The following is a 26637-nucleotide window of genomic DNA, read 5'->3' as shown; positions in this document are numbered from 1 at the left end:
CCAGTGCAAAGGGTTAACACTGATTCAACATATGTTAAAGCAATATCATCTTGTAACTGTTTTCGTATGAATTTCATCAAATTTTAATAAAAGTTATCTCAAAAACAACACGATAATGTAAAATAGCCAACACAACAATGTAACATACAGTACATTTAACACCTTGATGATTTTTTTTGTTAAGTTAATATGTACTTTAATATGAAGATATTATTTTTTAGTCTCTTCAATTTTGTTGTTTTTTAGGTATTATAGCTTTACAAATGTTTTTGTTTAAATTAAAACCATAAAATACTCAAGGATGTGTAAACATGCAACACCAACACGCGGCAGCTGTCTGCACTGTGCGACTACAGTGAACTCACCAAGGTGCAAACACTAACAGAGGGTCAAGGAAGTGCCAACAACTAGTAGAAAACACCATAACTATTTGTGCAATATACAGTTGTCATAGAAATGCTTTCTTTCTTGCGCAGATATGACAACATAATAATACAGCAAACAATATAACGGTACAGATTACCTCAGTGGCACAGTTTTACGCAATCGCTCTGAATATAAATATCACATAAAAAACCCGTAAAAGGTTAACCAAAACAGCTGAGAACTGCTTTATTATATTCAGATGAAAGTAAAAGTCAGTTCACCAATTTTTTATTGGCAACACAGTAATAAACAAAATGTTAAGAACAAACTTGTAACTGTTTCTGTAATTTCCTTGCACTAAAATTGGTTGAAAGGTCCTAAGTTTATTTCACTTACTTTTTTGTTTTTTACTCTTTATTGTTAACATCTGGTTTACCGGATATTTTGAAATGTTCAAAAAGTGCAAAAAGACTGGTTGCATTGGGTGTCAAGAGAAGAAGATAATCTTGAAATACATATTTTCGGCTTTTGTTTTACACCAGCATGTAAATAAAAAAATAGACTAATTTTTATTTGCCATTTGACACAACGAACAGGGTGGCCATTTCAAATAGAAAATCTTCCTGTAGAACTGGGATAATCTCAAAAACAGTGTTTCTGTCTCAAAAAAAAAACCTATGAAATCAAGAAATAATTTGAAAACCTCCTGTGAATGAAGATCGACAATGTGTGGGTGATGCTGACGCCGTATTGTTACACGATTCGTTGGCAGTGCGTGTGGGATCGACAGAACGTTCTTGGAATTCTGATATTTCTGCCATAACCTGTTAAATTTTCACAGTACCAATCCTTGTCAGATTCAAAGGTAACATCCAGTTTTTACCAATATAAAACCTTGTCCTGCTTCGCCAAATATTACTTTTCCAGCTTCAAGGAAGGTTAGGGAATAGACCAGTAAACCCAACTGATCAAGACAATAAAAGGTGTATTGGCGCAACCCCATCTTGCCAGTTTCATTGTTATACAATTTTAAGCCTTTTCTTAGTTCAACACTCATACTAAAAAGGTGTTGTATATCTCACACCAATTTATAATTTTATTGTATTAAAGTTTGAAGAATATTAATATTAGGCCCATTTAGTAATCCATGTAAAGTTTGAAATTAGATTGTAACTTTAAACTAAAATTCCTTTTATAACTGTCACCAAAGGATATTCCCATCTCCGAATCGACTTTTGAATAATTGAATATCCAAGTTTGAAGCTGTGATTAGGACTCCTGAAGTTGTAAAATATAAAACCATGTTTATAGGCACTGAGATAACTCAAATTCTTTTGCAATATGCTGTAGTATTTGGTAATAACAATTTCAGAAGTTGCTACAGAATTATAAGTCTAGTGGGGCAGTGTCCTGGAACTCCTTTCTTAGCAAGCTCATAATTCGGGAGACTCATGGAAAACGGGTTCTTTTTACAAACATTTTATAATTCTAATTAATTTCCCTTAACTGGTCATGTTATTAAGGTTATTCTAAGTTTAGAATAGTTTTCATAAAAAAATAGGACAGTTGGATCTAATACTCTTTTTGAACGATTCAATTTTTTAAAGAATAAAAACACATTGTTGGTGTTGTTAAGTTAAAAATTGGCTCATACAACATACTCTATACCATAAAAAATCATTCGATATTATGAGGTCTAAAATTTTTTTAATGTAAATAGGCATTTAATGCTTTAACTCATATCATACAAAACACCAACAGAATCTTGCATAATATTGTGACACAAGCAATGGGGGTTGTGTTGCAATGTGTGAGGCAGTTCCACTAACAACAACCCCTCTCTACTCAGGTGAAATAGTTCAGCATGAAGTAGATTACACAATAAAACAGTTAATTGTGTATTCAAGCAAATACAACAATTCTATATCCCTCTAAATTACAGTACAGTTCTAACTTTTTGTTGTTAATCAATTCTGATTTTATGTTACACTTCATAGTACATCTTTTAGGTTACTTGGAAGTTAAAGAATAACAAGGAGACAAATGCAATTGATGTAATTCTACAATTTTTAATTGTCTAAATAACAAAACACTAAACCTAACAATTGGAATATTATCACTCCATATCCCTGAGCCCTGCCCGCTGATTCAGAGGTCTGGGATAATCTCCTCCCCTCCCCCTACCACTATTGAACTTCGCTGCCAGCACTCTCTGGTCTCGTGGCCGTGCTTGTGTCAGTATCACTTTGTCTATCTCTGTACACAGTTGTGCGTCTAAACTCTGAAACACAAGATGTCCAATGTTACATTGAGGGATTAACACATGTTTAACTCGTATACACTCCAAAGGTAAAAATAACCCTTTCTGCCATCTACATTATTTCTAAATCTACACTGTTACAAAGTTAGGGCCATCTATATATTTAACCCTTTGACTAGTAAATACAAGAATAAAATAAAAATATCACCATTTTCTCATAAACATACTAAGGTACAAGTTAGTAACAATACACAAGTCTCCTCATAAATCTTTGATGGTATAAAAGGTGCAAAAACAGTCGGACACACAAATCGTAATGGCACATCTTGTACAGGTGCCGCTGCTCGCCGATGCTGGTCTATCTGCACACGTCAGTAAGTCTCAGGGGAGCATCTTACCCAAAAATTCGTCCTGTAAGTCTTTCTCACGTCATTAATCAGTAATTACACAAACAGCCACGTTTATTTACTCTAGGTTAATACAACAAAACGTTTACAATCAGGGCAACCGGTAACGTAAAAGTGAGGTTAAAACCTATATTCACTACAAACAGAAATAGAATCAGCTGATTACTTGGAACAACTAATTGAATGCTGTCATATGGCCTGAATAACGACAATTGGGTCTGAAATAAATTAATAAAAGAACAACTGCGATCTAGTAGGACCAACGAAAACTACTTGAAACTATTTCTTATTTATTCCGCTAGATCACATTTGTATTCAAGTGATTAATTAGATTAGCATATTCATCACGAATTATTATGAAGACTGATTAGCGTTGAATCGCTTCCTGCACGGTTATCAGGATAACTGCGGGTGACACATAGGATGCTTCCGAATGCGTTGCGGGATTTCTAGTCTAAGGGTTAAAGAGCATAAAATTATTATACTACGCTATTTGACCAAAGTTGCCCAGTTAGGGAATGTTTATATAGCTTGAGACTGCACAATCTTTCCATCTTGGCAGTTATACCGGCAATATCAACCAGGGGAAATCACACAAGGACTTCCATTTCCAAAACAGGATTTTCTAAAAACATCACATCTTGGCTAAAAAGATCAAATAAAATATATTACATCTTTAAAGTTGTCTCTGAAGGAGACTTATTTTTCAATTCCTACTACTGCAAACTCTGTGTGTATATGGAGTCTGTTCAAAAAAAATTTCAACTTTTGTTTTTTTTTTCAAAAAATATTTATTCCTTCATCAATCTCAATTTTGACCCCTTCAAAGTAATCCCCATTAGATATTATACACTTGTGCCAGGCTTTCTTGAAATCCTCAAAGCATTTCTAAAAGTTGTTTTTTGTAATTTTGTTCTGCACCTCCTTTGGTGCCGTCTTTATCTCGTAGCAAAAATGGATTTTGTTGATAAAAGTACCATTGGTATTTTTGTATTATCAAAATTTCAAATACAAAAATAGTTAGTACTTTGTAACATTTTTATATACTCTATGTAAAACAGCTGATGCCTATCAAAAGACAAAATGTTTTTTGCTCCCGGCTTGTGCAAGCGTACATCTAAAGTGATTGTACTCGCTTATGCGTTGACGGATTTTGTCGTTATAAAATTTTTTTAAATAGTTGGAGAGTGCCAAACGTGTCGCAGTTGAGAGGTATCAGTTGTTTGTTGCTCCTGGCTTGTCTTAAGCGTAATCTTTAAAGTGGTCATGCTCGCTTATGAGTTGATGGATTTTGTCGTTATAAAATTTTTTAAATAGTTGGAGAGTGCCAAAACGTGTCGCAGTTGAGAGTATCAGTTGTTTGTTGCTCCTGGCTTGTCTTAAGCGTATCTTTAAAGTGTTCATGCTCACTTATGAGTTGATGGATTTTGTCGTTATAAAATTTTTTAAAATAGTTGGAGAGTGCCAAACGTGTCGCAGTTGAGAGGTATCAGTTGTTTGTTGCTCCTGGCTTGTCTTAAGCGTATCTTTAAAGTGGTCATGCTCGCTTATGAGTTGATGGATTTTGTCGGAAAAAGTACTGTTGGAATTGTTATAGTTTGAAAAATAGTTGATGTCTAATAAAGGTTTTATAAATATACTGGTTTTTTTGTTATTTAACAATAAACATTTTTCCTGTTATTCATTCAAACATATGTGCCAAATTTGGTTTCTTTAGCTTAACTAGTTTTAGAGATAATTTCTTTATAAAAAATACAAAATGGTGGTTAGCGGCTAAACAAGACATTTCTCGACCTATGTTTATATGACATTTTTTTATCGAAATGATGAACACCATCATTCACAGAAGTTTGTAATACCCTTATATTAATGTATACATGAATAATGTGCAAGCGCTGCCATGAGGACAACTTTAATATAATAGACCAAAATCCTGTATACAAAATGTACCGAAAATAAAATAAATTACAGAAATAATGTAAAATATTAGAGTTATAATCCTGATTATTAAATGTTAACTACTGTAGCATGATCAAAAATTGGGAAAATTATTGTAATGAAATAAAAATTATTCTTCCGACAGTTTTATACATAATTGTTACCCTAAAACAAATATTTATTATGGTGTAGAATAATGTTGCTGAATCAGGCTTGATCACTCAATCTAAAATATATTAGAGCAGAGAATTGTTGGTAACTTTGGGTATTTATGATGCTGACAGTAACTTACCGAATCTGTGACATGTCCCAACTGGTTCAATTGGTCAACAACCCTCTGGAACTCCTGGTGAACTTCCTTCTTGTCACAACGGCTGACTGCCGCCTTCATCTTCTCAATCTGCAACAGCAAGAACACTGTAACAGTGGTTGATTACCTTGATCTCTGTAGTGTACGAAAGCGTTAACTCCCGACATCTGTAAAGTGCGGCCATACACTTTTTCGTTAGTAACCACGCATTTTATTAAATTCCACAAATGTTTTTGTTTAAAGATGTATGTATAAAAAATTATACATAGTTTTAAGCTTTCACATTATATTTTTGGCAACCTCTGACTGGAAAATTGCAAGTCAGCTGACTAGTCATTGCTTGTCAGCTTGACGCATCAATAATTCCTTACTGTAAAATATAAAATCTAATTTCACATTTTTGTGTTATTAAAACTTTTTTATAAAGAAGTTATTTGAATAGTTTAATATTGATTTTACTTCAAAATAGGTAAAATAAATTTATCAACCATTCGTGAAAATACTTTAATAAGTACTTTAGTTGGATTTTGTTAGTAACATTTTGTTGAAATTGAATTGAATGTAAATGCTTTAGTTATCCATGCAGAGATAGACTAGTTGTAGTTTATCACATCGTCTTAGACAGGAAAGTTTTAGCAGCCATTATATGATGGTTCTTGTTTCCTGCCTCCCAAAAGGAAGCGATATCGGTTAGAAGGAGGTTACTCTGTCCTTATCTAAGACTTCTTATTAGGCTATATAGGTATTAAATAGGTAAATATATATGTACGTATAAATATCAAAAGTTAACAAGCGATCACATGATCTGAGCGTGAATTTAGGTACTATCTTGAGGAATTTGTTTCAACACCCCGCGGTGGCGCTGGCCACTGAAGCCTACACTAATGCCCAGGGGCATTTCTGCTCAGTACTTTCCCGACCTCAGATCGCATACCATGTCATCCAACGTGATCTGACGGAAAAGTTGTATTCTGTGATCTGACGGAAAAGTTGCATTCTGGGACATAGTACCCAATTTCATGCTCACATATGTGAGCGCTCGTACAGGTTTTCTTACTAGTAAAATATGATAATCTAATTTAAATACACCTATATCGTGTAAAATCAAGTTGGAGAGGGACAGAGTTGCCTTCTTCTCATGGATTGCTTTCTTTTGTGAGGCAGAATACAAGAACCGATAATCATAATGACTTTTAATTTTCACAGTAAGTTATATAAGTCTGTTCTTTTTAATGATGTAGTTTTTTAGGTCGCCGGTAAGAACAATACTTCCAAATATAGTGGCCTCTGGATAATACCAAAGTACTGAAAAATCCTGTTATCTACAAAATCAATGTTCTTGTGGTGAGAAAAATGTGTAAGGTGAAGTAGGAGCTCAGTGGATGTCAGTACACACAATGTCAACAGACTAATCATGAAAAATACTGAAGCTGGAACTCCAGTAATAGTCAGTCATCTAAATTTCTCTTAATGGAGAAAAACCTCATTCAACCATAGGTTTTACATCCACATATTTCAGTATTCCATGTGTTGTCCCGAGATAAAACTTTGGTCAATTCGATAGTATCTGTATTTTATAGTCTTCATTACGATTTTCAGAATAAAAATGTGTCAACTAAACTTCAACATCACAATTTTATGCACCAAACACTGTGGAAAGTGTTCCAAACCTTTCGTAGTGTCAAACAACACATTTTTTATCAGAAGAATAGGCCTACCACTGCAGTCTACATTGATGAATAAACATCACAAGCTTTCCTATGTGTCTGTAGTTTTCACAAGATTTTCTCCGCAAGTAAACATTTTAACATCCAGGACAAATTAGGAGGGAACTGTTCCTTACTACAACTGGATGGTTACTGAATGTTGGAACTTCTTAATACGAAGATGGCGGCTCTATTCATATGCAACACTGCGACAGGCGAAAACATCTATTATTTTCTGGATAGTCCTCATAATTACTGCACAGTACGATAATTAAGTTGATGAGGCACATGCTGCGCCTCTGTAATTATTATTTAAAAGTAATTTTTTTAAATTTAATTGAAATGAATCTGGAATCATAATATCAAAATCCGACTGACCGATTCTTATAGGCATGTTAGTCTAATTCACAAATAACTTCAGAAAACCTTTTGCTTGACAAACTTAAATATTAACTTGGAAAAACAAAACCAAATGTAAACCCTATTTACCACTTCAGAACAGAATGTGTGTTTTGTTTCCTGAGGACCATCCATCTCTAGCACACTTCTCAGGATTGGTAGCGCATCATCCGGCCTACCAACATCTGCCAGTGCTGACACCTGCAACAAATACACAAGAATGCGACTAACATTTAATAGTACTATTACAATATATACAACCCTTATATTACTACTAATCAAATTAAAACATTACTGTAGTCATATACTTGTGCTTGTTTATTTATTTATTTATATACGGCATACACCATTTTACAACAAATGTTAAATCCGATTCAACAAGAGATAAATTATCTTATAATACAGTACAACAAGCAATAATATATTTAAAGATAACAAGCAACAAATAAATAACACCAACTATATGAACAATTAAAAAAATATGGCAATAATCACAGCAACGATTTATGTGTGTGTGGGGGGAGGGTGCGTGCGAAGGGGGCGTGAGGTGTGTGTGTGCTTATAATATATGTATGCGTGTATAATTAAAATCTAACTTGCAGGAGAATATGAAGTTTCGACAAGTAATAGAGTATCTTATAATATATAATAACAAGCAATAAATACATTTATAATATTTAACAAGCAATAAAAAACAAGATAACAAGCAATTATAAAACTTCTTATTACAGTACAATCACGATGCCAGAATGTGTAGAGAAGAATCACTCACGCACTCAACTTTTGTCATCACACTGATATGTGACCCTCTAAAGGCGTCACCAATCACTCATCACTAACTCCATCATTTGCAGTAAGAAGGTGCACGGCTTGGCTACGAAATCGAGCCACACCAGGAGAGAAAAAGTCCACAGATCCACCTATCTCATTGCCGAGTTGTAAAAGGCGTGGGAGCGTACTGCGTTGCTGGTATAACGTAGAGTACTGAATCCTCTCAAACAAGTCATGGGATCTAGTACGACCAGGAATGTGAAAAGGAAGCTCCAGTAACAGCTCAGGGCAGCCCACACCATTGATCAACTTCATGAGGAGAACTGAGTCTTGAATCCTTCTGCAAATGTCTAAGTCATGAAGACGGAAGTGAGACTTCAGGAGTGGTACAGGGACTTCAATGTAGTTGTATCCCATTCGGCAGCCAACAACTCTGATAAATCGGACCTGGACTCTCTCAATATCCGATATGAGAGTAGATTGATACGGAGCCCACACAGAAGAGTTGTACTCCAGGAGCGGACGCACTAGTGTCTTATACAATGTTACTAGAGAGTCAACATGCAGCCCCCCAGAGAAACGAAAGACGAAGCCAAGCGTGGAGTTGGCTCTGCTGCAAATGAACCGCACATGCTCAGGAATGGAGAGTTGAAGTAGTTATGACACCAAGGTCCTTCATCTTCCAGACTCTGTGGAGAAGTTCGCTGCCAAGGTAATAGTCATGAAAAAGTGGATTCCGAGATCTGGAAAAGGTCATAACTGAACATTTAGATATGTTCAGGTCCATGGAGTTTTTTAAAGCACCAGTGCTCCACTACCCTTAATGACGACCTGAGACGGTCCACATCATGGCATGAGGATGATTCCAGAAAAAGCTTCACATCATCAGCAAATAGAAGATGTTTGGCGGTCAGGGCATCACCAATGTCGTTGATTAAGAGGTTGAAAAAGAAAGGTCCAAGATGTGACCCTTGAGGAACTCCTGACTCAGCACTAATGGGGTGAGAAATAGCAGTACCACACCTCACACTCAGCGTTCGACCCTGAAGATAGGATTGGAAGAATTGCAGGAAAGAACTGGAGAATCCTAGAGAGTCCAATTTAACCGATAGGTGTTTGTGACTAACCCGATCGAAGGCTTTGGCGAAATCCAGGTAAATGCAGTCCACCTGCTGACCTCTTGCGAATGCTGAGGTAATGTAGTGTTGAAAAATGATGAAGTTAGTGGTTGTGGATCTCCCGGAGCGAAAGCCATGCTGCTGCGGCACTACTAGGTGTTTAAGATCAAATTCAAGTCCATCTAACACCAGACTCTCAAAAACTTTGGACAATGTGTTTAAAATAACAATCGGTCTGTAATTCGATGCAAGGGTACTATTGCCAGATTTGAATATGGGAACTATGTATCCTGTCTTTAAGCAGTCTGGAAAAATACCTCTAGAGAAGAATATGTTGAAATAAATATATAAATGAGGAGAAATCACCACACTGCAATATTTAAGCACCGATGGAGGAATGGAATCAGGACCTGCCCTTTGTTTGGATCTAGCTGGCTAAGCTTACGCTCAATGGCCTCAACTGAAAGGCACCAGGTTGTTAAGACTTTGAACTCACGAGGATGGTAGACAGGAGGATCATCGTGAGTTTTACTAAAAATAGCTTGTCCTGGGACTTTACTCCCATTGTTTATGTAGAATTCTTGATCAATATCATCACCCGTCTATTATTCACCAGACTCCGACTCTTTACAATAACCCTAATTAATGCAAATACTCTGATTTAGAAAAACAAAAATAAAAAGGTGCTTTGGTATACGCAGACCACTCTGCCCCTATTTACTACTTGTTATTACGTGATGTAAGTAGGTAAATACATAGGTATGTATTATAAATAGAAAAAATTAACCTATTCGGGTACTCACATCATCTGAGCTTGAATTTAGGTACTATCTCGAGGGATATTTTTCTGCTTTCACCCTAGTGTGAAGGCACCACTGAAGCTCGCACTGGGGCATTTCCGATCATTACTTTTCCGACGTCAGATCACGTGAGCGTTCGTAAAGTTAACTTTGGTTAACTAGTAACATACCTATGATAACCTAATCTAAACCTACTTATATCACATAATATCAAGTAGTAGATAGGGACAGAGTGGTCTCCATAATATGTTACAAAAGCACCAGAAAAAAAACTGTGTACCATTATCTGAATCCATTGTATATCCTAACTAACCTAAGTTCACACCTACCAGTTCTGTCATCTCTAACAAAGAGTAGTGATTACACTCACCCTGAGGTTTCGTATGGTAACATAGTTCTGTTTGGGCACCGCAGACAGCAACTCCAGTGCAATATGTGGGGCGTTCTGGTTGATTGCGAGGGCTGCAGCAAAAGTGATGGCTCTTCTCATTGGCTCGTGTCCAGCCTCCTGCAGCTCGGCCCAGAGTTTCTTCATATACTGCAACGACTCCGGAGTGTTCTATCCGGACAGTAAAATTAATATGGTAGTCAATTTGAGAGATAAAAATTCTAGATTAATGTGCAAACTTAGTTCATTTTATTTCATTCCAATGGCAAAATCATTAAGTGTACAAACAGTAAATAAAAAATGATAAACTGCAAATTAATACATAACAATAAAATAAGAATATTCAGTAAATTAAATTTAAATGTCTATACAGGAGCATATTGGAGACAGTCTTGTTGAGGCTCTTTCATTAAAGAAATCAATGGTATGGCAGAAACTGTTCCCCAGCCTAATCATTCTTGCAAGTGGACCATGGAAGTCATAACCACGTGAGTAGTGACACCTGCCTAACAGATCAAATGATCGAGTCCTTGATGTAGTAGGGAAATCCACTTGGGAGAGGATCATTGGACAGTCGAGCATGCCATTCATCAATTTGGCAAGAAATAAGATATCGGCAACTTCACGTCTGACGAAGATCCGGAAGTAGTAGCTCGGTCTGAAGTTCAGCAAGCGGGACATCCCTACAACACGGTGCTTGACACTTCCCCACCAGTCTTAAGAACTTCCTCTGGATAGGTTCAAGATAATAAGACCAAGATGGTATCGGGAGCAAACAGGACTAGCATACTCTAGTTGCGTTTATACACGATGAGCTTTGTTGAGAAAAGTTCAACAAAGTCAATGTTATGATGTAGGGTTTATACACTGAGACAGTTGTGTAAATGAATCTATAGAAAACTTTACTAGGTAGAATATTCCAAAAAATTACAACATAGAACCATTAATACACAGTAAAACTTATTTGTAATAGCACTGCTAATATGTTAGCCTGTGGGTTTAGTGAAACCTATGTGTTAAGCACATATTACTTCATAGTACGAAAGCCTGTTCCAAGGTCGTACAAAAAACTTGTGAGAATATGTTAAATAAAGATGGTACAAGCCATTTCTCCATGGTTGAAATTTCTTTTCAAGTAAAAAGGTATTGAATTTTAGTTTAGATGAACAGTAATAATAGACACCTTAACCCTTATAAGGCCGACGGCTACAATAGGTAGCCGTCGTCAAAATAGCGTTGAAGGCCGGCGGCTACAATAGGTAGCCGTGATCATAATGGCGTTCGCGGCCGACGGCTACAATAGGTAGCCGTCCATTATTTCCGGTTTTCTGGCCAGTAAACTTTCCAAATGCCACCAAATATGATATTTTCTTGTTTGGGGTTAGATGGGCTTCATGAGTAAACGCAAACACTGCCGTTTCTTGCATCATTTCTATTATTAAACATCTATGCATTTCGATGAAATCGTCTGTCTTACTACAACGGCGTTGTGGTGTATAGGTTAAAGTTGTTGTGGTTATAATTTGTTGATGCAATTCAGTAATTGTGTGCGATGTTATAGGTATTTCTTAGTATTTGCAGTGAACTATTAAGTGTAAATATGAGCAAAAGAACGAGAGGCAAATCACCTACAAGTGAAAACACTTTAGTAAACAATTTACTTGCTAGTGGTACCGGTGTTCAGTTTTGTTACTAAAGAAACTTTTTATTTACCAAACAATGTAAATATGCCTAATAATAATAATTTTAAAACTTTTTAATTACTAATAGTGTTTTGTGTTTATTTTGTATGGATTCTTGTGAGTTGTATGAAGAAAAAGATATTTTGTGTATAAACTGAAGACAGGACTAGCTTTTCTACAATTTTCACAAATAAGCCGCAGTTGCAGATTTTGAATAATTCGTGCCTACTTCACTTTTATTATTGATAAGCACTTGAAAATTGGCATGTTTGTTGTAAATAATATGTAGTTTTAGAAAATAAGTGTTAGTTGGGTGCAAAACAATCTTTTGTATTTTTTATGAGGTGTTAAAACCAAAAAAAGTAAATTACTCTTACCAATGTTACATACAAACATCTATGTAAAAAATATTTTTTATTTTTTATCACCAACCTTATAGTTTCCTGTCTAAGCCTATAATTTTACAAACAAATTAAAAAAAGAATTATCAGTTTTTACTAAGCAATATGGAAGTTACAGCTTATTTACTAAAACTATGCAAAAAGGAACAAAAATAGCCTGGCCTTCAAGGTACCTGAGCAATATCAGGAGCTGGCCTTTGAGACTAGTGCAACTCAATTGGTCATTGGCCTTAAAAGGGTTAATAGAAACAAAATGAATGTAGAATTTTAAGGCTAACGTTTTATTTACTAACCATAACAGTGCTTATTAGTGAGAGAATATGTCACAATCATCATTATATTGCCGTAAAACAAAACATAAATTACGATAGTAAACTTTCAATAGTCATTGTACAGAAGCTTTTTCTCCAAACGAATACAAATTGATACAAATCAAACTGGCAAGGCATGACTGGAAATGGATGTGGTACTCAAGGGATTTATATAATCAATTTTATAAGATTTTCATACAACCATAAAAAATTGACTGGAATTGTCCAGCTTCTGGTACGGAAAAAAATAATTTGATTATTAAAGAGGTCAAACAATACCTTTTTGTAGGCTGCTGCCAAGGCTAGGACAACTACGTTCCGGGGGAAACGTGAGTTAGGGATCTGTTTATCCTTAACAACATCAGCTACTTGCATCACTTCATCGTACATCTCGTTCTTGAACAACAGGTCCATCAACACCTGGTATGAGATGATTTGATCGAAGAAATGTTCAAGGTCAGGATTCAAAAACACCTGAAAGTGAACAAACATTAAGGTAAGTACTACCAGAAACCTTGTAATGGCAGAATGTTAAATATTGGTTTATATATTTGAAGTGAAGCAAAACCTATAAATGTAATTTTACTTAACATTTATTTATTGCTAATAATGTTACGTTTTAATTTTAATCCCTAAATTTCTGTGGAAAATTTTAACTGTACTATAGCAGTAAGACCATAGTGCGGTAGATTTATATAGCTACAGCATCACCAGCACAGACCACTGTAGATGAAATCTATGATGTCTTTCTGTTTTAAAGAGTGTTTTAACTCACTTCAAAACCACTCATTCATTTCTTAATTTCTTATTGTTAGTAATTAGTAATTGGAGATGTTAAGTTTTAAAAATATGTTTGCATGGTGCAAAGTTTGAGATTAACCTGGTCTGGCTATATTTCAATACTGAGGACAGAATTCATATACATTTCTGTTTTATTTGCTAAAATATAATTATGTGATCAAAATATAAATCTAAACTGGTGACAACTAACTAAGAGCAGCAATTGTAATGCAGTCACATGTAAGTCTATTTCATTTGACCTAATTTAAATTTTGTTTAACGAGTTTTTAAGACGTACACAGCCAGTATCTTATCTTACATCTTAGTTTTCGGTTCTCCTCATGTTGAAACATTGCTTACACAATTAAATTCTAGTAATATATCATATGGTGAGAACCAGAAACTTAAGTTTAAATGTTTCCTTTAAATAGCAATGTTTACAGTACTTACTTTCAATGCTTCTTTTGGTCTGTTTAAATGGTAATACATCCTCATCACGACAGGTCCAAATATAAAACTGCCAAATCGTAAGTCTTTATTTTGACTATTGAATCTGAAAATGATTTATGGTTATATCATTTGGATAAATATTTATAAATTTATGTACAAATATATGTTCATACACCAAAATGGCCTTATCACCCCATTGCAGTGGGTTACTTTCCAAATTAATGTTTAAAATATTGAAGTCAGAAATTCCTATCATCCAAACTTTAACATGAAAATGCACGAAATAATCGACTACCCAGGACTGTTTAGCGTAATATGTAATTCATATTATCTTCCCAGTTTCTAAAACAAGAAAATTCAGTGTTTAACAAAATTTAATAACTATATATATAGTCTGGTTCACAGTGTGTAGAATCATCGTTTACATAAATAAGTTCTTCACATATTTTGAACTTTCTGTGGAGAACCATCTTCACTAAACAGAAGTTAAACTGAAATATCTCCAGAATTTATTTGTGTACCCAATGCTTTCGACACATAGTGAACTTAGCTATGTTAGTTATAACAATTGCCGCGTAAGATTGAAAACTAAGAATAAATTCCATATTTGTTTTTTTTTTTTGCAGATCTATAAACAAAAACATACTTTAGAGTCAAAATGACTGAATTGTTTTAAAAACCATTATTATTTGTTAACAGTTCATATCACAAAACCTCTCATATCAATTAACTATAACCCTGCCTATCGTCAAGAAAATATGAAAAGTTTTTAACTTCAACCTTCAATACCACAATATACGCGCATACACTCACACACATAGAGGAAACAAACATGCTATCCTCAAATTTGTTACAATGCATTTGTTATCTTTGTATTTATTGTCTTCATAGTTAGTGCTTTCTTATTTATGGTCATCGTTATTGTTACATCTGTTTTCTGTTTTAATACTTATCATTATTTATCTTGATATTATTATTATTGATATCTATATTTATTCTAAATTTTTTAAACTCTGTAAAATGTGGATTTGTTATTGAAAATAAATTAAATGAAGTACACACTTTTCACAGATCAGTTCACAGTACTTTTTAACCATTCAAAGGGTAAATGTCAGTTTTTATAAAGAATTTATGTGGTTTTTAAAGCTTTAAATTATATAACTAATTACTGCATTCGAACATTTTTATAGTAAGATAAAACAGTATAATTATTTTCTATTATTTCATGAAAGAAAAGTCCAAATTATCCAATAATTTTATTTTTATACACGAGGCCTTTCAACATTAAAGATGCCATCGTCAAGTGGAGATCAACAATTTTTATTTCTCATTTTATTAATGACAAAGTAAGAAATAATATCACACATAATAGCCATACAAAATTGATTTATTCTTAACAAAAAAATTCTTTACTAAGACTTGTAATAATTAAAAATTGCCAACACAAACATTTTTGTTATGTGCCCCTTATGTACACAATTTCAACAAGACATGACAGAATATTTCAGATAACATTCGATAATGTTTATAGTATTGTTATAATAAATGTTTATAAATCAGTATATTCTTGGCAATTCACATTTTCAAATATGAATGTATTGTGCAAATAAAGGTGACTAGCTTTGTCTATTTTTCAGTGCTGATGGATGTAGATGTTAACCCTTTCCGAGCCAATGACGTTACTAGACTTCATGCCTAAACTAGCGCTAAAAGCCAACGACGTCCACTGACGCAAAATAATTTTTTTAAAAATATATTATTTAAAAGCATTTCTGGGTAAAAAAATTTGTAAAAACTGTTAAACAATGGACAACCGTTTGTGTCTATTTTGAAGGTCACGGCTCTTGTTCGAGCGACAAAATGGCGGGCGGCCGGATGTTCATAGTCTCCCGCAGAGCCAACGACGTCTACTGACGCGCGCTCAGTCTGCCTGTAGCCTTCCGTGAGGTAGATGTTTATTCGCCCTTCTATTTTCGATCTGCGTATTTATCTTTTCAATGTTGATGTATTTTTAATCAATGTACAGTGTAGTTTATGTACTATTATCGTGATGTAGGGCTTTATTATGCGCAACGTGCGCGTCGAAGCCTGCCTTGCATCCTGACCTGGGTTGTGAACTGTACCACACAGAACAAACCTACGCCTAAGGATCACATATATGTAGCTCATTTTCAATAAGTATCATTTATAAGTTTTCTCATGTTATAATATTGTAAAATGTAGTGTGTTCTTTATTTTATACTTGGAAAATTGAAATTTGTTGTAGTTTCATTGCTTTTATTTAATTTGTATATACAAATTTTTACTATATTCTTTATATTTTCTCTAAATAAAAATTACCATATGCTTGTTTTTTTTGTAAAATATTACAAATATTTTGTTCAACTATTGTTAATTTTATATATGAACACATAGAATGTCAAAATTAAATTTTTTCAGTGAAATTATGATTTTACCATTTTTTGGCTGTAAATTAACAATAAAGAGTTTAAAAAAATATTTTGTAGTTTTTCGTACCTCTCATGTTATAAGAATTATAAAAAAAAATTGGTTTTGGTTTGAGAGAATTTTTTTATTTTTAAGGTGTATGGCTCTTAGGAGTAGTTTTGGTTATTTATTTGTGGCTCGCTAAGGGTTAATCACATGACTCTACAGAGGAATTGAAAATAATTATATTTTGGCACAGAACAAAATAATTTCTCTTTGTCACAACAATGAACTGGACTGTAAATGAATTAAAAAGTATTTATTCAATCCCTGAAAAAGACCAGATCCTGAAGACACAAGATTGAAGGTACTAAGGTTGACAAGGACCTATCTTCAAATCAACCGGTAGATGCAGTATATAGTAAATTGATGCTCGGGTCTGTGTGTGTAGGGTTTTGTTGGAAATAAATCTCTGGAACTAATGTTTCCGACAAACATACAAGCTCAACCGTCTTCTGCAGTCTATACATTTCTTTCTGTTGATTATCTAAAAGGTTACTGATACTAAAAGGGTACTTCCTGCAATCACAACACTTATCAAGGAAAGAGAGACCATTAATGACTTCATTAACAATAAAAATAGTTTTCTGAAAAACTCGACAGCTAGCACTTCTACTCTGAAAACTTTAGCTTGAGTAAAAGATGACACTAAGAAATTGTAAACAATGTGGGAGAAGTCCTCTCTAACATTTTTTTATAAGCTAGGTTGCCCTTTTCCCATTTCTCTACTGTCTGTATTGTTTCTTACAACAGAGCAATTCAGTTTATTTTTATTTGGAAATTTGCTTATAACTATTGTTCAATCACCATTACTCATAAAATAAATAATTTTGTAATACTTATCTTCATTTTTCTTATATAGATTTTAAAATTTGTTTAGATTGGTCCTTTATAAATACAGATATTGAAAAGTTATGTCCGTTTAACCAGGTTCGTATTTTTTACAATTTTTGTACATGTCCATATACACATAACACAGCTACAGTGAGAAGGGTTGATTCATTGAGAATATTACGTTTAGTACTCTATTTTGATGTTAAATTTGAATTTTGTAGTCTAAGTGTCACTGATGTCTAAAAATGTAGAGTCCATTTTGATCTTCATAGTAGCCAACTTTTTTTGGATCACTTCAGACAAACATGACTCCAGATTCCAGGAGCCTGTAATAAAGTCTGTAATAGCATCAGATTCCAGCCGCTGTACTAAGAGGAATTTGAATTATCAACATTCAAGTTCATATAGTTGAATGTTAGGACTTCTACTTTAGTCGTTTTGTTAACATTATTATAGTGTAACGTTAGTATTGAAAGGTTTAAATCTTTAAAAAAATACAAGCAATTAATATTTGGTGGAATTGTTAACAGAGCTACTTCAGGTAAATAATAAGGTAGCCTATTTATCTGTAAGGCGTAAAAAGGAATGAATTTTACATCTTGAACTGCATTTTACCATTATGTTTTATAACGCTAAATATAGTCTACGAAAACTCGACTTGGATTCTAGTAGGGTTATTATAAAAGAAATTCAGCAAGCTATCCATCTTATAAACTGAGAATAAATACTTACTTTAACATCATTTCTTCTATCAGCTCTAAATCTTCTTCGGTTGCATCAGCTAAATGTACCATATGTTTCAAATCTTCAGTGAACACCATATTTACTGAATCGGGTGACACAAAGTCCTTCATTTTCGCCCTAAATCTGTCCCCCAATTCACTGAACTGCATCTTGACTCGTTCTCGTACCTGGATGTAACCTTCAAGCCCGAGAGCTGCTGGTGTATATAGAAATCTACTACCTAAAATAAAAAAAAACACATGTATTAAATTATATTACAATTAATACACAAGGGTTGTTTCGAAAGTTATGAGATAATGAGTTACACAGATAATGCATATTGGAATAATCTTATCATTCTTATATGATTATCCGAGTGCCTATCAGTACCTGTCAGCAACTAAGTTAGTTTATCATTGTACTTATCTATTCAGATGGATCAATTCAAGTCATGGAGTAATCGAAAGAGCATTTTCAGGCAATGATTTTAAATTAGTTTTGTATTAAGTGAAGCGCGTTGATTGTCACAAAACTGCCTATGATTCTGAAGCATTATCCCATGCTACCGTTTTTAGTTGATATTTAAAATTTTGAAAGGACCGTAATTCGTTTCAAGACGATAAACGTTTGGGAAGGCCAAATTCCACCCCATTCAAAAAAATACTGATCAGGTGTATGCTAAGATCCAAAAGAACAGAGACTGCACTTATTTCATGATTGAACCTTCTCTTAGGATTAAATCTGCAGCAGTGAAAACAATCTTGGATGACTTTTTAAAAGTCAGCAAAATTAGGCTAACACAATACAAATTTTAAAAAACAACAAATTATTCAAAATAATATTTCAATGCAGTTAGAACATTTCCTTAAAACACCTTTTATCCTTTTTATGTAACGTAAATGACAAACCTCTACAATTAATCCATTTATCGGAAGAAGGATTCACGACTTTAATCCTAAATAGCTCCAAAACAGTAAGGCTTATAAACATGTCATAATATTGAATTTTTTATCCAAAATCAACATAAAATTTAAAAAAATGGAGTTTTTATTTTAAAATGTCCAGTTGTCTGTCATTTTGAAAAAATGGCTTCACAAAATTGTAAAACCTCCAAATTGTTTTTAGTAAAATAAACAGGGAAGTCTATTTTACTTTTATAATACCTCATAGTTTTCAAGTAAAATCGCTGGCATAAACCAATCACCCCGTAAAATATTGAAGTTGAATAATCTATTACTTCATTCAATAATAAAAAGCTAATAACTAGTTAAGATTACTTATTAAACTCTCCCCAATAGTTAGATAATCAGAAATAGTTGATTCAGTTGTCGAGGTGGCCACTTATTATCTTCCAGCCATACTCTAGAATTTTTTAAATTTCAGATGTAGCCATGTCAGTCACTGTTTTATAATTATTTTAAAATTTAATTTACTTATTTATTTTTGTAAAGCGAATATACAGCCATTCCACAAATACAGAGACATAAGTGTAAAAACTAAAATAATTTTTTTCAACATTTAAATTAAGTTAACAATAAATAAAAATAGTATTTGAACAACACCTAATCATTTTTTCATTATCAAATAAAATTAAACATGTTTTTACCGTGGTTAAACTTGGTGTTACTCTGTGGTTGCTACAGGGTGATGATATTGGTGAAATAAAGTCAAAAAAATCACTAACCATATGACACAATTTCAGTCTGCTGACTATTTGGAGGGAAACCAGCTCTTCTGCACATTTCAGAAATATAGTTTTCATTCTCATTTTATCGTTTATAGTAATGGATTTTTACTTGTTTTGAAGAAGAGATTGAGTGTCCCGTCCGTCACAATAAAGGTAAGTAAGTTTATTTTTACAAGTTATTAAAAATAAAATGTGTGATTCAATAACAAATCTTCTATTCACTGAAGCACCCCGGCCTAACCTCAAAGTTTTTAGATTTTTCTAGTTCTGTTTCTAGTTTTTATTGAATTTTGAAAATTGTCCCGTCCGTCACACTTTTTAGCAATATCTCTATACCCCATGCCCTAAATTCGTTGTTAATACTTAAATTTATTAACTAATGTTACTTTTTGAATGTACAAGTTACTAGGCCTATCTAGGCCATTGTGAGATGAATCTAGGCTAATCTTATTTTTTAATTTTATGTAAAATAGTTTATTTCTCCCAATTTCAAAATATTATGACACCCTACTATTTGTAGATTGTAAGTTATACCTACACCTAGTTTTAATTAGAACTGTAGTTGTAGTACTGATTAGGCTTTGAGACTGTTTATGCAGTGAAATATTATTTGTAGCATTTAATTAACATTGTGCTGATTAATTTGACTGATTAAAAAAATTTCTAAAAGAGCTGATTAACTACAAGATCCCACACCAAATGTCAAAATATTAAACATTAATGTTAATAAAGGGTTTTAGAGTCAGATAATGCCCTTGCACATGGGCTTACAAAAAAATGTCATGGAATATTTGCGACATCTTGTTGCGATATTGCAGTCAACTAAACATTGTGATTCTTGTAATATTTATTTACTCTAAAAACTACACGAGTTTTTGTTGATTTCAGATATCTATGGAAATGGAGACAAATGAGCTTTTAAAATCTAGAGAGAAGGCGAGACTACGAAAACAACGAAGCAGAGAAAAAAAGAAGACGAATAAAGAAGCCTGGGAGAAGAGTTTGAAGAAAGATGCAGAGAGAAAGCGAATATCGAGAGCTAAGGAAAAGGAAAAGTTAGTTACAATTAGTTCTACAAGTGCAGGTAAGAAAGAACTCAAACTTAAAAGATGCAAGGAAACTGAAAGAAAAAGAAAATACAGGTTAAAACAAAAAGAAAAGCTAGAACATGTATGTGATAAAAATAATGAACTTGGAACTTTTTCAAACAGGCAAAGCCTAGGAAAGGCTGTAGTTCGTGCAAAGAAATTTTTACCAAAAAGTCCTTCAAAAAAACTTGCTGTTGTAAGAAAACTAGTTTATGAAAACTTCCAGCTGCCAAAAAGTGATCGCTTTTTTATTAAAGAACATGTAGAGAAAAAGACGGTTTTGTCTAAGGAAACTGAAGAAAAAGTTATAGCTTTCTACAGCAGTGATACAGTCAGCAGACAAGCTCCTGGAAAGAGAGACTACAAAACAGTCAAAAGCAAAGTTTCAGGTGAAAAAGAAAAATTGCAAATTCGACATATGGTTATGACAGTAAAAGAAGCGTACGCTTTGTTTGTTGAGGAAAATCCTGGTATTGGTATCAAAAAAAGTAAATTTTATTCTCTAAGACCAATTCATATACGCTTGAGCTCAGAAATGCCACATAATGTATGTGTTTGCAAACTACATGCAAATTTTAATTTCCTTACTGAATCATTGTCTAAAGCTGTTGTAGGTTTTCCACCTACAGGTAAAGAACTGTTGGCCGCCATATGTTGTAACATAACAAGTGAAGCCTGTATGACCGAGTCTTGCAACAAATGCAAAGATACAAATTTCTTGACTAAGTTTAGTTTGAATATAGATTTAGAGGCTCAAATTTCTTGGAAGCAGTGGGGAGAGGTAAATAAACGACCAGTTATAACATATGTAGAGACTACTATTGGAGAAGCAATGGAAATGGTACAAAATATGTTAGGAAAGTTCAAAGTGCATTGCTACATAAAAAACGTACAGAGTGAGTATTTTGAGTACAAAAAGAAAAATGCAACACAAGGTGAAGCTGTCTTACAGATAGACTTTGCTGAAAACTACAGTTGTATTGCACAAGACGAAATACAGAGTGCACACTGGAGTAACACTCTTGTAACCATTTTTACAGGTGTAGCATGGGTTCCCAATGGAAAACAATGTTATGCTTTGATTAGCAATAACCTTACACATGACAAGTTTTCAATTTGGTATTTTCTTAAAAAAATAATAAGTGATCTAAAACAACAGTTCAAAATTGAGGAAGTAGCGATTTTCTCAGACGGCTGTGCTGGCCAGTTTAAAAATCGTTATACATTATCCAATCTGACATTTCTGGACAAGGACTACCAAGTAACTGGAGAATGGTGTTTCTTTGCCACTTCTCATGGGAAGGGGGCAGTGGACGGTGTAGGTGGCACTGTGAAAAGGATGGTGTGGGAACAAGTCAAATCCAGGCGCACAACAGTTACTTCTGCTGAAGAGTTTTTTGAGTGTTGTCAAAAACAGTGTGAGGCAAACAAAATCAAAGTGATGTATGTTGATGTTAAAGATATTGAAGAGTGTCAAGAGTTATTGGAGTCTCGATGGGCAGCTGTCAGACCTATTCCTAAAGTCCAATCAATGCATTATTTACGGGCATCAACACTTTACCCAGGAAGTATTGTAGCCGGAAATACTGTGAAATCAGAGCTTCAACTCTCAGAGTCTTGGAACAGTCATGATGAGTCAATTAATGAAAAACTTTCTGATGAAGATTCCTTAGATTCTGACTTTCTCACTGAAAATAAAAAGGTCCAATATTTAGATGTATATAGTTCTGAAGATGAGGACTCATATTTAAGACCTAAACCTTTAAAAAAAGATGAAATAGAAGCTGGACAGTACATATTAGTAGAACTTGTAAGTGAAGGTAAACAGAAGAGAGCTCATAAGTATTTGGCTATAACCCAGGGGTGCGTAGAAGAAGACAACAACGTGGAGGTCTTGTTCATGAGATTAGTGCAGAAGACTAAAACCAAGGACCAACTATTTGAAATAGACTCTTCTAAAACATACATAGTGTCTGTTTCAGAAATACAAGGAGTTTTTGAGGGGCCAGAAGTAAAAGAATTGAGAAATAGTATTTATTATAAGTTTGCAAAGTCAATCGAGCTGTAAGATGAAAAACCCTTGTAAATATTTAATTTCAATTATAACAGGTTCTAGTTGTAAGTAAATTTAAGTTAAATAGTTGAGTAAAAGTGTTCATGAATAAAAAAGTGTATTAAGTAACTGTTTGTTGTTTTTATACACAAGTAACCTTTTGTCCCGTCCGTCACGTCCCGTCCGTCACACGTCAACTGCTAAATTTGAATTTTTTTGTTGGAACACAGAGTTTTAAAATGGAATATAAAGCACATGATTACCAGAAAAACAACTTTACAAAACGTATACTATTATTTAAAAAAAATAATTATTGTACAATTCACAGAAAAATGTAGTAAAAGTTAGTGTAGTTTCTGTAGTGTCCAAATTACGTCCCGTCCGTCACACGCTTTAAAAATGCTGTAACTCATTTATATTTCAAAGTATTTTTTTTTAAGTGAGTTTAAAAAATGCTTAAGATATGCTGAAAAAACTGCAGAAGGTTTTAATGCATGATAACTTTTTTTTATAGATACTATAAGGAAATTTATCTCTCTGCTTGTCCCGTCCGTCACAATGGAATGGCTGTATAGTTAGTGTTTAACCACGAATGCACAATTAATCTGAAGTATATATTTTTTAACACACACTCACACCTTGAAAATAAAGGTTTGGCTGCAGTATAATAATTGGCCACCACCACAATCGAATCATCAATATTCATATCTACAGAAACCAAAATGTCTAACCGAATTACATTATAGGCTGCATTATAGTTCAATTATTTTTGTATTTAAAAAAGTAACAATTCAATGATGCTAAAAAATATTTAGCTTGTTTATAAGTTAATTATGTGAATCTTGAATATAAAATCGAGTAGTCTATGTCCATTGGAAATAAAATAAATAAATTGGATGGAATCTATGGCCAGTTTCACATTACTTAATTTGGTAGTCTGTCTTAATTGTGGTGGTGGCCACTTACTACAGAAAAAAGTCATAATATTGTAAAAATAAAAACATGAGTTATCACAAAATTCATCCTGATTTTTGTCTCCTGCAGCTTAAACCTATGAAATATTGCATGCACTCAAGAGGTTAAAAATGCCGAAGTAAAAGGGTTAATCAAGAATATGAATATATAAACAATTACCTAATATGGAAACTGGAATAACTCGTTGATAGGACAGTAACTGCCGACCTAAACAATTGTATGAAAATGACGAAATATTCATTTTGTTCAGTTAGGTTATCTCCCTGGGTTTGAGACTTTGGTGAAGTGGTTGTTATACTTGTTTAAAATACGAAATCTCGATTGTAAGTTTGTTTATAAAAATCACTGTACTTTATAGATCAATAATTACATTTATGTAAATATTGTATTGAAAGTTTTCCGGTAAAATGATCTCACTCTAACCTCTTACGAACGTAATCTACCACTTCCATGAGAGACCATCACCACTTTTCTTTCTTCTTTCACACCACCACCTTTTATTCTTCTTCTCTAATTGTTAGCTCTAAGCTAGTAGGCTTCGGGAAATCCCATGCTGCCTCTATGTACTATTTGATTCTTGACATAAAAGTCTTGTAAGGATCTGTAAGACCACCTTACCTTAGTCAGTAGAGCCAAATGTTAGAGGAAAAGCCTAAGGTAAAATTTTTTCCCTTAAATACCATTATGAAAAATTAATAGTATAAAATGGATGGATTACATGAACACCGTAATCTATTCAGCTAAGGAGTTCGTGCGTAGAAGCAGCAGATTTTCGCTGCAACACACACACCTTAGGACAGGATGTGGATAGTAAGTATTGGTTTGACTATTGGTCCGTATAACTGTCTATGAAATCTAATTATTGTTGCATTGTCTTCTGTTGATGTCTTTTTTTATTTTAATCGGCACTTAGATCTATACATGATAATGTTATTTTGTTCGTACTCATAAAAAATATTTATATTTAAAAGGTAAAGCTTTCATTTACTGATTATTTAAGCTAGATCACTAGACATCTCAGAAAGTTCAAATTTGGCACAACCACGATTAAAGCATTTTTATATAGATCAAACATCACATAGGGGTCAAATTGACGTTGCAGCCTCTATTTTTGTAAGCTACATTTTGTGTTTTTTATTAAATTTTGCCCACATGTAGTTTTTGCTCTCAAAAGACAACTGTTTTATTTTTATGAAGTTCAACCAACCACAGGGATTTAAATCTTGATTGATTGAACCTCCTAGAAGAACTATATTTTTGTTTTCAACCTCTCGATATCCTAAAGATAAAACTCGATGCATACATGCTTCATTGACTTAAATAGAAAACTAAACCGTAACAACTAGTATTAAATTAAAATCATACACTGATACGGATTAATAAGGGGTTGATACGGATTTCAAGAATATTTTCAACTTCCCGATGATCTGGAATCATGAAACGCACATGCTCTCAACAGACAAAATAGAGGTGTTTCATAGATATTAATCATCCAGGGGGACCTGAAATTGGGTTGTAACTCATAGAACATGTTTATTTAACCTTAATTTTGTGTTTTAACTTCTCGCTGTCATGGAAAGGTAAAATTGTACACAACGTGTATTATATGCTCTCAACAGACTACCGGACACCAGAAATACTCGTGCCTGAAACCGGAAGTAATTGCTTTTGACCTAGATATAATCTAGATGGAGCCATCAAACCAATCGCTACTACGGCACCAGAAATATCTTAACCCGGATTTAGATTACTATTAATGGAAGTAGATGCTTTTTGACCGAAGAAGACTCTCAGGCCCATGTATCTAATATAATATATCTAATTAGAAGAACTGTTCTGGAGACGTTACCACGCTAGGACATACGCTTTCTACAGCCCTTTGTTAAGAATCCTGCTCCTGGGTAACAGTGTCTGCAAGGAGGTGGAACTTTTCTGCAGCACTGTCGGAACAATCAGAAAACAATCTCTAAACTGTGTCACACCAGTTTGAGATACTACCTACTGATATGTTTCTGATTGTTGTATAGCCTTTATGTTACTATTAAATGAATGCTATGTTATTATTTATTTTAGTCTTATTATCATTGATTATTCCGTAGTTTTATTGTAATTCTTTTTTAACAACGTTCTATTTATGAACGATGTCATGTTATCTATTGTATTTGTCAACCTATTTAAGTTAGGTAATTGTAATGGTTTTTTTCATATTTATGTCCTTGTGAGCATTTGATACGAGTTTCTGCTTTGATCCACTCGGTTCCTTGGTTCTTAACCCACCTACTGTGATAACTCTTTATCATAGTCTTTGTGGCTCATGTGTTAGTGTACTTATTAAGGATTCTATACTAATTATGTTGGAGTTATGAATAGGAATGTATTGTTTTTTTCATTTTAATTGTGATGGCTTACTTTTGAAATGAATGAACAAATAAATAAATTAAGTAAAGCCTATTACATTTGCATGCCCAATTTCATCCAGGAAATGATAATGAATTGATGATAAGACAAATACGTCGCATGATTTTAATAGTTGAATTCTCCAATCTATCTATTTAAATTCACATTTTATCAGCGTTTTTAAATATACCAGACATAAAATAACAGTTAATTATATTTAAGAGTTACAGAAAACAAAAACGAACTCGAGAAAAAGGAACTAAAGAAGTCTAAATGATCAACAATCCTCATCGGTGAACATGAAGT

The 26637-nt window shown here is 33.5% G+C and overlaps 2 protein-coding genes across 2 annotated transcripts; one reads left to right on the top strand and one right to left on the bottom strand.

Annotated features, from left to right (window-relative positions):
* Positions 1-2405: 2405 nt before the first annotated feature.
* LOC124355323 (pentatricopeptide repeat-containing protein 2, mitochondrial-like) lies at positions 2406-24419 on the bottom strand. The gene is made up of 8 exons (XM_046806420.1): positions 24094-24419; positions 18141-18372; positions 14088-14190; positions 13137-13331; positions 10446-10634; positions 7477-7587; positions 5264-5371; positions 2406-2647 (listed from the first exon to the last, which is right to left on the bottom strand). Exons 1-8 carry the CDS (start codon positions 24173-24175, stop codon positions 2483-2485), a joined length of 1185 nt encoding a protein of 394 aa, XP_046662376.1. The 5' UTR covers positions 24176-24419; the 3' UTR covers positions 2406-2482.
* LOC124355322 lies at positions 19599-23174 on the top strand. Its single transcript, XM_046806419.1, has 2 exons — positions 19599-19971; positions 20707-23174. The coding sequence occupies exons 1-2, from the start codon at positions 19819-19821 to the stop codon at positions 22972-22974; spliced, it is 2421 nt and encodes an 806-aa protein (XP_046662375.1). The 5' UTR covers positions 19599-19818; the 3' UTR covers positions 22975-23174.
* Positions 24420-26637: the final 2218 nt, after the last annotated feature.

Source organism: Homalodisca vitripennis, chromosome 2, assembly GCF_021130785.1.
Source record: "Homalodisca vitripennis isolate AUS2020 chromosome 2, UT_GWSS_2.1, whole genome shotgun sequence".
Classification (NCBI taxonomy): domain Eukaryota; kingdom Metazoa; phylum Arthropoda; class Insecta; order Hemiptera; family Cicadellidae; genus Homalodisca; species Homalodisca vitripennis.
The sequence above is the reverse complement of the archived record's forward strand: the minus strand, read 5'-3'. Positions and strand labels throughout refer to the sequence as shown.

Bases quoted from the DNA above. Each gene is read 5' to 3' on its own strand.
- LOC124355322 (XM_046806419.1), top strand. From the start codon at position 19,819: ATGACACAATTTCAGTCTGCTGACTATTTGGAGGGAAACCAGCTCTTC. The intron at 19,972-20,706 runs GTAAGTAAGTTT...TGTTGATTTCAG, and splicing joins TCCCGTCCGTCACAATAAAG to ATATCTATGGAAATGGAGAC.
- LOC124355323 (XM_046806420.1), bottom strand. From the start codon at position 24,175: ATGAATATTTCGTCATTTTCATACAATTGTTTAGGTCGGCAGTTACTG. The intron at 13,332-14,087 runs GTAAGTACTGTA...GTTCACTTTCAG, and splicing joins GACCAAAAGAAGCATTGAAA to GTGTTTTTGAATCCTGACCT. The intron at 5,372-7,476 runs GTAAATAGGGTT...TTGCTGTTGCAG, and splicing joins ACACATTCTGTTCTGAAGTG to ATTGAGAAGATGAAGGCGGC.